This window comes from Dipodomys merriami, unplaced genomic scaffold (genome assembly GCF_024711535.1).
Source record: "Dipodomys merriami isolate MVZ:Mamm:240054 unplaced genomic scaffold, mDipMer1.0.p SCAF_21, whole genome shotgun sequence".
Taxonomy (NCBI): Eukaryota; Metazoa; Chordata; class Mammalia; order Rodentia; family Heteromyidae; genus Dipodomys; species Dipodomys merriami.
In genome coordinates, this window is record NW_027203493.1 from 26319591 (window position 1) to 26333046 (window position 13456).

General features: G+C 37.6%; 1 protein-coding gene across 2 annotated transcripts in view; it reads right to left on the bottom strand.

Annotated features, from left to right (window-relative positions):
* Positions 1 to 13456, bottom strand: part of Nell1 (neural EGFL like 1) — an 824312-nt gene that overhangs the window by 397431 nt on the left and 413425 nt on the right. For both annotated transcript variants that reach the window (XM_070032057.1, XM_070032056.1), the window contains exon 13: positions 8829 to 8954. In XM_070032057.1, the coding sequence (XP_069888158.1) occupies positions 8829 to 8954 (126 nt within the window). The remainder of the gene's footprint in view (positions 1 to 8828; positions 8955 to 13456) is intronic.

Consider the following 13456-nt stretch of genomic DNA (forward strand, 5'->3'; position numbering starts at 1 on the left):
TTCTCATAGAAATTTTGGAAAATGCAGAGAAGTATCATGTGTGGTCATTTACTCAGTTACCTTCAGTCCCCTCTTTATTTGAGGTAGGCAGAAATATTTCCCAACTCTGTTTCAATATATCTATGTACTCACGTGTACAGCCATAACTTCTATTTATTATTTTAATTGCAATTATATGCAATAGCTTAAATCTTATATTGAGAATTCTCCACTGACACAAGGTAGCCTTTACGCATTATTTTAATATGAATTACATTATACTATATGAATGTATTATAATTTAATCACATCTAGACTCATGCTTATTTATGATCCTTCCAGGTTTTTCTTATAAGTAATAAATAAGGGGACACAATGAAAATCTTCTTCTATAAATATGTTGCTGTAAGTTGCCTTTGATGCATGCCTGTCAAAAAGAAAGGTGTAATAATTTCATCACCAATGCATCAACATATCTATTTCTGATAGCATCTCCAGAAATGAGTGAATGTTTATGTTAATAAATGTCAACCTATATATTAAGTCACATACATAAACAACATACCTGGCATCAAATTGTTATTTGAGTTGTTATTGATTTGCATTCTTTATTATTTCTAAGCTTGAAAATAATTTTCAAATTTGGTTATTATTATTATTATTATTATTATTATTATTAGTGCTTGTAGTAGGTCTTAAACTCAGGGCCTGTGGAGGAGTAGGTTGTACCTCAGTGCTGTACCTGAGCTCTTTTGCTCAAGGCTGGTGCTCTACCAGTTGAGCCATTGCTCTCCTTCTGGCTTTTTCTGGTTACTTGGAGGTAAGAGTCTCACAGACTTTCTTGCCCCAGCTGTCTTCAAACAGCAATTCTCAGATCTCAGCCTCCTGAACAGTTAGGATTACAGACATGAGCCACCGATGCCCAGCTCAAAGTTTTGATTGTACTTTAACAAGTGTTGTAGGTTATGTATACAATTGTGAATCTACACACAAATGCACACACACATACACACATCTTCTTCTTCCTTAACAACAGAAACTATATTTTCTTTAGATGTAAGTTAACCAAGTACCACAGAGGAAGCTTGGATCTGCCCCATCTTCAGAGTATAAGTCCAGATTCAAGGTAATTCTATTTACCTCTCCAAGATGTATTTTATGAATACATACATAAAACTAGTTTTTGCCAGTGACACATGGAAGTAAATCTACTGAGCTAGGGATTCTGATTAAGTTATCTTTGATCATAAGAAATAACAGTAAGAAGGGAATTCTCTTTTCCCTTCAGGCATTAGGATATGGTTACATTTATATCTTATACTGGGTGTGTTTAGTCAATTTTGAGATTGTGAGGGAAGTTAGATCAATCATTAAAAATTAAGCAAACATGTATAAATAATTTATATCACTGAAAATGAACAGGAATAGCTGAATTTACTAATTCTGGAAAAAGTGTACTACTGTACTTTGTGTCATGCAAAAATAAATTCATGACGAGCTATTTTTGTCATCTGTTGGTGTTTTGGTTGAATTTTTATTCTTTCAGTTTAAATCTCACACACAAACATACATACATATATGTATATATGCATATTTATGGATATAGATCCATATTCATACACAGACCTGCATATAAACACACAAATTGAGGTCATGTTATCCTGCAACAATTATTTGAGAAAGAAATGAAGGTATAGAGAAGAATCAATAAGTACATTAAGGCATGGAGAAGATGCATAAGTAAATGGCTTTCTAATTCATAGAGTAAATAAGTGGCAGAATCAAAAACTGCACACAGCAGAATTTATATACTAAATTTTATCCATTTGAATTTAGAGTTTTCATCCTGGCTTAAGAACAGAATCTTAGCGGATGAAAAGAAAACCTAAGATACTTCGCTACACTTCAGAAAAGTTGAGGCAACTATATATTTGCAGGTAACATGTCTTTCATATGGAAATACGAACTATAAGAAACGAAGCGAAGTTGTTAAACAGAAACATCTAGTAATTTTAAGACCCAAAATGCAGAGAGAATTGAGTTCCAAAACAAGCCTATACAATTTTGTAAGGGCTAAAGCATATTTAATCAACTCCTTTATGTGAAAACCTAATTGTCATTCTGAATGTACAGCTCCAACCATAAAGTATACAGAAATATTAACAAGCCTTTTATGATGAATTTGGGTCAAGGGCAATGCAGTACTTAATAGGTTTGTACACAAACACCCTGAGGACAAACTTCATTTGTCTGGCTTATTCTATTGTAACCAAGGTGTTCAGATCCTTTACAATACAAGATGGAATTTAACAAAAAGAACTTCCACTTAAAGCCAACAAAGAAGCCAAACATTGGACATGTCCTTCAGCCTCATTTTCATATTGAAATTTCAAGCTAAATACCTTCTGTTGTCCTCTCCAAGCTATATTTGCTGGATTCATAAATGTCAACATGATTTTAATTGTACAATATCTAGTTCTACATATGGAAAACTAAAATGAACCTAATAATCTAAATTGTTTATAAATCTCCATTTTATAATCACTCTCAGAGGAGGCCTTTTAATTTTGTGTTCTCTTATTCCTACCTTTGGTGGTGGTGGTGGTGGTGGTGGTGGTGGTGGTGGTGGTGGTGGTGGTGGTGGTGTGTGTGTGTGTGTGTGTGTGTGTGTGTGTGTGTGAACATATCATGCTGAGAGAAGCCCAATTACCAGGGTGTTTCTGTAGGTAATGTAACTTTCTATCTGTTCTTCAAATCAACCTGATGAGTGCTTCTGAGTTTCTTTTCTTCCATAGCAATGCCTTGACCATTTGGGGCCTTCTCCTCTTCTTTTTTATTGTGGCTTGTCTCTATGGGATTTCAAATAATCAAGGTTTTGCTAGAGAAGGAGTAATCTACCTTGGCCAATGGAAAGCACAAGTAACCAGGAAGACACTTTCTCTTTGGGGTCTTTCAGGCATTGTAGCACCCATGCCATACTTGAAGATTCAGGCTTGACCCTATACTTCTCACTGCAGAGACATCCCATAAACCTCCCTCCAATAATTTCCACATTACAGCATGAGAGGCAGGAGCCATCATCTAAGAAAGTAGTTTTTATTCATTACCTTCCAACTCCTTGTCTCCCACCACCAGTTGAGGAAATTCTTTTCTACGTTACAGTATAGAAGGTGAGTTATTCTCTCATTACCCTCTATCCATCTCAATTGCACAACAGAATCATCAGGAAACTTAAACAAATACACCAAGGCCAAGTCACAATTCTAAACCAAAGGTAATCAAAATTTCTAAGGCTAGATCCCAAACACTGGTGTTTATTTCTTTATTTTTAATGTTGCACATGGGTCTCTCCTGATGAAGGATTGATGACCTCTTCCCTAATGGAATAAGATTTGAGAATCCTGATTTTGGCCCAGTTACATTCCTCCTCTTGGGTATGAGACACAGAGTCTATAATCTGTTTAAATGATGGAAAGGAAAAAGGAGAAAAATACCAAACTAACCAATACAAAAGACAAAATTATTTCTTATCATCAAACAGTTATGCATTTTGAAATACACACAGATTCATGTCTTATTTTTTACTTTTTCTTATTCAGTATATCAATAAATCATTTGTGGTATCTTTAAAAAGCAAACAAAAAAATGGTTCAGCATTCTACAAAGCGCATGGAATAGCTATAGCTTTTCAAACTATAATAAAAATCAATCTCTGACCTGCTTCATTCTTATACGTACATCATATCCTCTAAAACCAAAAGGCAAGATATTGTCCACAAACTTGACCCTCATTGCTGAGCCAAAAATCAACAGACATACACAAGTACTCCTAAACCAGCGAGACTTTGTGCTGAAAAGATAAGAACAACCACTGGATGATGTATGACTTCACTCTATCAAGGTGGTGGGGGATGTTCTATTTTAGCTCCATTTCATGTGGCTCTGCTCAAAGAAAGAATATTAAATGTCACATATATTAAAATGTCCTAAATGACTCCAAACTTGAGTAGAAAGCACCTTCCAGAGAACTGTTCCCCAAATTTCTAGCAACTAACTTGTACTCCTTAGAGCATTTAAGCAATTGACTAAGCTCTTTTTATTATAGGGTGATTAATTCAAACCATTAAATTAATAGACTATTATATCTAACTCTTTAAGCTTGCTCTAAGTATTTCAAATGTATACTTCCTTCCAAGTCTCTTCAATGCCAAAATTAAGAAAATAAAAAGCTTTTTAGTGAGGTAACAGAAATCACATGGGATATTTTGTTGTCTCACTTTTCCCTTTATGTCTTACCTTCATGGGAAGTTTTTGGCATAAAAACGAATGCTTCCCCATTACTGTCAAACATCTGTCTTATTGCTGCATGCTTTCCTTGTAAATCACAAATATCCTTCTTTGAAAGTGCCTGTATATATAATGATAACATCTTAGCTATCTGCCAAAACACAAGGAGTTTAACTGGGAATAAATGAAAATCAGAAGCCAATAAATCAAGCAAGTTGACCACTCCAAAACTCAAAGGAATATGGGGGAAAAGGAAAGCTACCTCCCACATCCTCACAAAACTGCACTCTGGGACTCCTCTAGTTCCAAAAATTCATACAAGAGCAAGAGCTACTGAGCGATCTCTTAGAGGAAACAAGATGAACTATACTCATACTCAGGTTCCAAGAGCCAAACCTCCCTCACAGTCAAGAAACCAATTCACCCTTGAAAAGGCCAAGAGAAACTCTGTTGGCCAAGAAGTAGAGAGCTTCCTATTTAACTCATGGTCACATGAAGGAACTTTAGGTCCCCCAGAGTAGTGATTATAGAACACTTCTGAATTCTAGATCATTGTTCTCAGTGTTATATTTTTGATGCTAAATCATCTCATAAGTCTGATTTCTTATTTTTTAAATGGAGAAGATTAAGTGAAAATCTGTGTGATTCTTAATGTATTGTCTCGCCCCTCCAACGTGGGGTTTGGCATCTACTGTTGTGGATTGATGCAGTCTTCAGAAGGACTTGCTGGCAGCATAAAACTGGGAAGGCGGAAGTAGGCATTTGCGGGGGGGAGGTCAAAGTAACAACTATAAAGGATTAAACATCCAACACTTGGGCTGGGAAGGTGGCTCAGTGGTAGAATTCTTGCCTTGCATGCATGAGGCCCTGGGTTTGATTCCTCAAAACCACATAAGCAGAAAAACCCAGAATTGATGCTGTCGCTCAAGTGATAGAGCGCTAGCCTTGAGCTGAAGAGCTGAGGGACAGTGCCCAGACCTAGAGTTCAGGCCCCATGACCAACAAAAACAAACAAACACAAAACATCCAACACTTGTCTAAACTCTGCTGAGACACTGAAGAAGTATTGGCTTGGCAAATGAAGTGATTTTAATACAGAATGAGCATGAGCTTTTCAACTTGGAAAATGCTTTGTAATTTCTCTGGAGCTCTGCATAGGTACAGGAATCTTTTCTTTTTCTTTTTTCTTTTTTTTGTCAGTCATGGGGCTTGAACTCTGGGCCTGAGCACTGTCCCTCAGCTCTTCAGCACAAGGCTAGCACTCTACCACTTGAGACACTGCACCACTTTGGTATTCTTAGTGGTATATTGGAGATATGAGTCTCATGGACTTTCCTGCCCAGGCTGGCTTTGAACCTCGATCCTCAGATCTCAGCCTCCTGAGTAGCTAGGATTATAGGCATGAGCTACCAGCACCTGGCCCTTTTTTTTTTTTAAACTAGTTTTGATGGCTTTATTTCCTACCGCTCATGGATAACAATAATTGTATGTTGACTATGTGAATGAAACAATGAATAAGTGAATGAATCAAGTGCCTTATAAGATAAAATATGAATTATCAAAGCAAATACATCTTCTTTAACTCAGAACTAATAATTGGTTCAATGGGATTTTTTCAGTAAAACTATCGACTTCTCAAAAGTGAGTGTCCAAGCTAAAAGGCATACAAAGAACAAAAGACAGAAAAAACAGATATAACCTTGACATCACAGAAAACCAAGAGTGAAGAGCAACAGCAGATACTAATTGATTTTAGTGCAGAAAGAACAATGATCTTAGGAAATACAGAAAGTCGATAATGGAAATGCTAAATCAGGATCTCAGGGTAAACAAAAGATGTCTTTAACCCTGTCAATTTTTCCCAGCGAAGTGTCATTTGGAAAAGAAACGTTGAAGAAAAAGATACCTAATAATAGCAGATATTTATTACACACCTCATGTATTACAATATGTAAATAACCACTCAGAGGAAGAAATCTTCTTTGCCAATAAAAAATAGCAAGATTAGGTTGGGCTATCTATCTTGGATAATGACAAATGTATTTGGCCTAACAGGCTTATTTTATGGACACCAAAGAGGCCATCACAATTCCAGAGAGACTTTATTATTAAAAATATCTGCTGGACATTGCTGAATTGAATCTAGAGGAGAAATGACTACTGGAGAGAATGTGTATCTCCTTTCTTTTCTTATCTTATCTCTTCCTTCTATCAACCACATTCCCCACTATAAAATTCTAACCTAATTCAGTCACTGTGTGCTAGCTAGTACACTTCAGTAAATTCCAATAGTTCTCCTCGGCTTGGGGTAAAAAAAAAAAAAAAAGCAAAACATGAAAAATACTTCATTTGGCAAGGAAGTTACCTTTTTCTTATTATGTTCAGCCTGCTCTTCCATCATAGTACTTAATATGATTGGTTTAATATTAGAATTTTCCTTTTTTGTTGTTTGTGTTTTATTTTGTGGTGTTGGGATTGAACTCGGGGCCTCACACATGCTAGATAGGTTCTATACCATTAGTTTTACCCCAATTGTATGTGTGTGTGTGTGACATTACATTCTCATATAGTCAACTGCTGTTCAAAAAATTAACTAACAGCTCCTCATGACAAAAATACATTTGGAGACTGTTTTAAGTATCAGTCACTATTGTACTTATTAACAGCATTCACCAAATATTTCTGATTCCCTACCAGCCAAAAAGCCTAAAGTAGATCTAGAGCTTAAGTGGTAGAGAGCTAGCTTTGAAGTAAGTAACTTAGGGACAGTAGCCAGACCCAGAGTTCAAGCACACACACACACACACACACACACACACACACACACACACACACACACACACACACACACACACACACACACACACAATTTAGCTCCTAGCATTCTACATCTCTCTAAAATCTTTTTCTGATTTTCCTATGCATTCTTATTATATTGTGAACAAGATGGATAATGACATTTGACTCATACCCACTAGAAAATCCAGTAATCTAAACTCATAAATCCTTCACCTGAAGAATGGTAACTTGTACATGAACAGAAGTAAATAGTAAAGAAACTTGGACATACACTCTTCCATGACTTTTGCAACTTTCTGAACTTCTGAAAAAGTTATTAATAAGAATACATTGAGTGGTATCAAGAACATATACCTGACATTCTGAGAGCAGAATGCAATTTTCATATACCAATGCCATTTGGGACAGGAAAAAAAACATGCAGGGGTCAGGGAAAGCTATAACTGAATTCTTGGATTTAAAGGGCCCTTTTTTATAGGCTGCTGATTAGATATCTAAATACATTCTATCAAGATGCAGACATACTTGGAATCTTCTTCCGTGTACAACCAATTTTAGATTCCTACTGGCAAGTGTATAATAAAAAAACATGCATTGGAACTACAAACCATATGTTCCATGAAAGGAAAACCATTCCCTCATGGTCCCTCACTGTCCTTGGAGCCCTTTACTACTGTTGAGCCAGTAACAGAAAAGAGATAGGCAATAGGACTACGGGAAAATATGAACCAAAGCAATCATGTCTGGCTCCCAGATGCCAAATCTCTGCTCACCAAATTCTCTTTTCACCTTTTTCAATTCACTGTCCATCTTTCTATATTTATATTTTCATATATATGTGTGTGTGTGTGTGTGTGTGTGTGTGTGTGTGTGTGTGTGTGTGTGTGTGTGTGTATATATATATATATATATATATATAATCATTAGCCAAGTGCCAGTGGCTCATGCCTGTAATTCTGGTTACTCAGGAAGCTGAGATCTGAGGATCGTGTTTCAAAGCCATCCTAAGCAGTAAAGTTCATGAGACTCTTCTCTCAAATTAACCACCAGAAAACCAGAAGTATTGCTGTGGCTCAAGTGGTAGAGTGCTATCCTTGAGCTGAAGAGCTCAGGGACAGCATCCAGGCCCAGAGTTCAAGCCCCAGGACTGACAGAAAAAAAAATGATATCATTATGGCAGAGTGCCAGTGGCTCATGCCTGTAATCCTAGCTACTCAGGAGGCTGAGATCTGAGAATAATGGTTCGAAGCCAACCCAAGCAGAAAAGTTTGTGAGACTATTATCTCCAATAAACCACTCAGAAAAAGCCAGAAGTGTCACTATGGCTCAAGTGGTAGAGCACTAACTAGCCTTGAATACAAAGAGACTCAGGGAAAGTACCAGACCCTGAGTTCAAGCCCCAGAACTGCCCCCCCAAAAAAGTCATCATAATGGAAGGAAAATAGTTTGATACTTTTTTCTTGAGAACTAGTATCTCTCAATCTTTCAATGTTACCATATGCAATTAGGACTTCAACTCCAAATAGCACACTCCTGTATGGATGCTTACACAGCCACGGGCAGAATTACTAGGGAGTAGGAATCAGTTATAGAAATCAAATTCCATCAACATCAATGCTCTTCTCCAAAGAGGAAGGTGAAATGATGAAAAAGAAAAATCATTGAGGTAAAAATAGTACTTGGTGGCCCCAGAGTTAAATATTACACATAGATTTAGTTCAGTGAAGAGGTTATTTAGGAAAACAATGTTTCTTAATGCTCACCTGTGCAAGAGAAGTCATCCACACGAATGTATCCTGGGACACAGTCACAGCGATATAACCCCGGAAGGTTGACACACACAGTATTGGCATGACAGTAATGCATCTTAGCTGCACATTCATCAATATCTAAAGGAAAGCAAAAAAAAGCATCATCAGGATTAGTCAAATAATTGAACTAGTGTATAATCACCTTGCAAGGAAACTATAAGGGGCAAATGCCCACTGAAATCAAGAGAACATGCAAAATGCATTCTACCCAAAAGCTAAAGTACAACTTCTGATGGTGCATTAGATCCCATTTTGAGCTGAAAACATTTCTAGAGAGATACATGGTCATACGAAGCCAGAATCAATTATTAATCTCTTGCCAAGAGAGGATACTCTATTTAAATACTGTCCAAAATTAAGGCACTTTGCACCCATGGATTGATACCAATTAATATGTATTAGACATCTACAGTCCATGGTACAGCTTTCATCAAAGAGATAAAGGAGTCCTGTCCCTCTCTGCTTATGTGTCTTACTAAGACATGCTTTAATCCATCTGTTACAAAATTATGCTGTAACCAGTTTCGCCCATGTTGCATTGTGAAAACAGACAGCAGCTTTTGTCCAATTCAAATTAATGTTGTTCATCCTTTGACCTAGGAATCCATCTCGTGTGAAAGAATAATGAGATAATTCAACAAATGATATTATTCTCTTTGGGACAGAGGTCAGGGTATCACCTGCTTTCTCTCTGTCTCTCTCCCTCTCTCTCGCTATCTCTGTGTGTGTGTCTCTCTGTCTCTCTGTCTCTATCTCTGTCTCTCTCATACACACACACACACACACTTTAATAAGGAATAAAATAATGTACAACTTTTGGTCTTTTCTGGGGTTTATATTTTTTAAATGGATTTATGTTCATTTTACTCAAAATGCTTATTTGTAATGAGTAGAGAGAGGGAGGGATATGAGTTCAGAATGGGCATTCAAGACAGAAGTGTAAGCTCTCAGTCTGGTGCTGATAGTTTCTGGATAATGGCTGTAATTTAACCACTCTGAGCCCCTATATCCTCATCTGCTTACCCTAAGGATCAGTTCTAAACTCCATACCTTGTATTCTCATAGGCATTATCGAGCTTGGTCCACAAAGAATACTCCAAGCAAAGAACCATTACTACTCTCATTTTATAGTTCACATGGGATTCAAAGAAACTACATATCTAATATAAAATCATACCATTAACACATGCTACCCCTGGGATCTGAATTCAGAAGTGGATCATTTATTCACTGTGATTTATTTTATGAAAGAACCTTGAAAATGGTCATCAAATGAAGTGTTTAACTTAAGATAATCATTTACATCCCACTACCTTTAATGTATAGAGACTACATATAAAAATAGCTAATAAATGTTTACAAATACAAAAAAATAGCTACTAGTGTGTATGTGAGAGAGACAGACAGACAGACAGGCAGGCAGACAGAGAAAGAGAGTCTAGAGGCTTCACTCAAAGCCTAGGCACTCTCTGAGCTCTTTTGCTCAAGGGAAGTACTCTACTGCTTTAGCTAAAGCTACACTTTCTAGCTTTTGGATGAATAGAGATAAGAGTCTCACAGACTTTCTTGCCTGGGCTGACTTCAAACCATGATCCTCAGATCTCAGCCTCCAGAGTACCTAGGATTACAGGTGTGCCATGCATCATTTATTTATTTACTTTTGATGGGAAAGTCAGTGCTTTGTTTCCTGATAAAACATCTTGGAATATACCATACTCTTTTCAGGGCTACAGAGCCATCATCTTATATGTAAAAGTTATTATCAGATAACTGAAAGCCTAGGAGGAGACCCGCATTTTGCAAGACTGCTATAAGACTCCTTAAAAATAAGTGATATAACTCAGGCAGTCAGCAACTTCTTGTGTGCCAGTCTCCAGCTCAGAGCTGCTTCACTGCAGGAACTTCATTCCTGCAACGGGAAGCGACGGAGTCAAGAAATTACTATCCCATATGCACTGGAATGCATGAGATGGGAACCTAAAAGATGGGAGTCGTAGAGTGGTGCTTGCATTAAGGTGTATGTGGAAGGAGAGGTTGTGCTGGAGTTTTAACTCAGGGCTTCATTCTTGCAAGGCAGGTACTCTACTACTTGATTCATTTGCTATTTGCTATTAAGTTTCTTTGTTCAGATACTAACTTTTTCTAGACTGGCCTCCAATTAATTCTCTTGCCCCTGCTTCCTGAGTCACTGGGATTACAAGTATAAACTATCATATCCAGTTTGTTTTTTAGATAGTGTACCACGAATTGTCAAGGTTGGCCTCAAATGATAACCCTTCTTCCCTGCTTCCTTGTGATTCTGAAATTTTGAAAGTAGTTTATATCTGCTTGATTACAATGTCTTTGGGATGCCTATAAGAGGGTAGAAAAGGAAATTACCAGAGGTATGAGGTTGGAAAGACCAAGAAAAGCCAGGCATTGGAAAGGTTGATAGGAATAGTATTGTTTGGTAAAATGTCAATTTCATGCTTCTGGACACTCAGCATAATTGTATTTCCCCATCTTTTGCTAATTCAAGCCTGGCATGAAATATGAGTAGAAGTACATCACCTCTAGGTGGAAAGATTAGAGCCAGCATCTGGCCAGCTACATTTTCTTGTTCTTGTCTTAGAATATAAAGGAACACACAGAGATGGAGACTTCTAGCCTGGTCCCTCAGTAAAACTCAGCCCTAAGCAAGCATGGCAGAATGAGATACAAATAGGTCTCTGTAGATTAATGCCTTTAAGCCTGTCCTGACTAGTATGGAGAGCAACTATGAAGAGATTATTAAGCTAGATCTTAAAACATAATAGAAATTCATTAGGTAGGAAATGGAGATGAAGATCCAGAAAGGAAACCATACAGGTAAGAAGCTTTTGTCACTGTAGAGTCAGAAATGGAAAGAATCATGGCCTTAGCAAAACCTATGATCATTTCTCCCAGGGGTATGAGGTCTTCTAACAAAGGCATTTGACCTGTTCTAACAAGGTCAGAGAAGAACAATCTGGGGAGATGATATTTCATCTAAGACATGAAATAAAAATGAAAGTGATAAAGGAAAAGAGAAATAGCATAGCAAACAGAGAAGAACGTTCTAGAAAACTTAGCTATCGCAAAGAGCTTTGCTTATCTGAGGTGGAACTGGAATGCAAGCTCAGACCAGAACCTGATTGACCTCAGAAGCCAAATGGAAGGGGCTCGGGCTAATCAGGGCAGTGACATAATCCAATTTCTGTTTTTAAAATATCACTCTAGATGTAGTGAAGAGAATTGATTGGAGCAGGGCAAGCAGAAAGCTAAGTCATCTTGGTATTTTACTCAGAGACTCACAGTCACACTGAACTCACACTGCGAAGATACCCAGCCATTCCTCAAGATGAGAAACTAGTCAGGACCTGTCTTAGAGACAATTCAATCTTCCCCCATGGTCACAGCTGACAACCAGAATGCTGACCAAAATGAATGGTCCCTGTCATGGACCCTTGTTAAATCCTCCCTGAGGAAATTCCCTGCTCATTTCCCTGAGGCCATTGTGTAACTGCTGAGAAGCCTCAGCCTCATATAAGTTTGAAGAAGTTACTTGGTTATACCATGCTTATTTTGATTCAAACAGACCAAGCTACTTTCATGTTTCACAGGGGTCTAAGGCCTTGAGTAAAAGTATTTTCACAAAGCAGACAAAGGGATGTTTACAAAACCCCAGTGAGAATTTCTTCCATAGATTTAATCAAAGCTTTGCTCTCTACAAGTTATCTAAGGCCTTCCCTGGCCATTCATCCCTGCTGCTCTGCTGATAGGTCTTGGAGCAGAGGTTTTTTTCTCAGTTCATAGCATTTTAAATTTCAGCTCTTGAATATCTAATAATTTCCTAATACTTGCAGAATGTTGAAAGGCATTTTTTAGAAAATTAAACTTTCCCAATCTTACAATTGTGCTTATTGTTCATCACACAACTACCACACATAAAACCATCCTTGAGATATAAATGGAAGGGCTTGAACTCGGGGCCTGGGTGCTATTCCTGAACTTTTATGCTCAAGGTTAGTGCTCAACCACTTGAACCACAGCTCTACTTTGGGCATTTGGGAGATTGATTAGGGTTCTTCTTGGGTTGTTCTTGAATGATGAACCTCAGATCTCAGCCTCCTGAGTAGCTAGTATTACAGCCATGAGCCGCTGGTGACCAGGTAGAATGATAATTTTAAAAAGGGTTATCTAGCTCGGTCTCTTGACACGAGGTTTTGGAAGAATGGTATGATGATCAAACAATGAGTACTCTGTCAAAAGAGAGATTGTTTTTCCATCTCCAAGGAGTCACCCAACCCAACAGAAAATTTCCATAGGACTCAGGAGTGGTCCAAAGGGAAATCTGATCATGAAAGAATAAGAACAGAATTAACAATTTCAGGGAGATGGGATGTCCTAAGAACCCATCTGGAGAACTAGCCAACAAATGAGATTTGCCACGTAAGCCTGAGACAAATAGTACATTTTGTTTACAGAGAAGGGGCTCTGAAAGGTAATTTTAAAACACAAAATAGAACAAAGCAGAAAACAGAACCTCCAAGTAAAAGAAGGAACTAACATGCAAGGGAGAA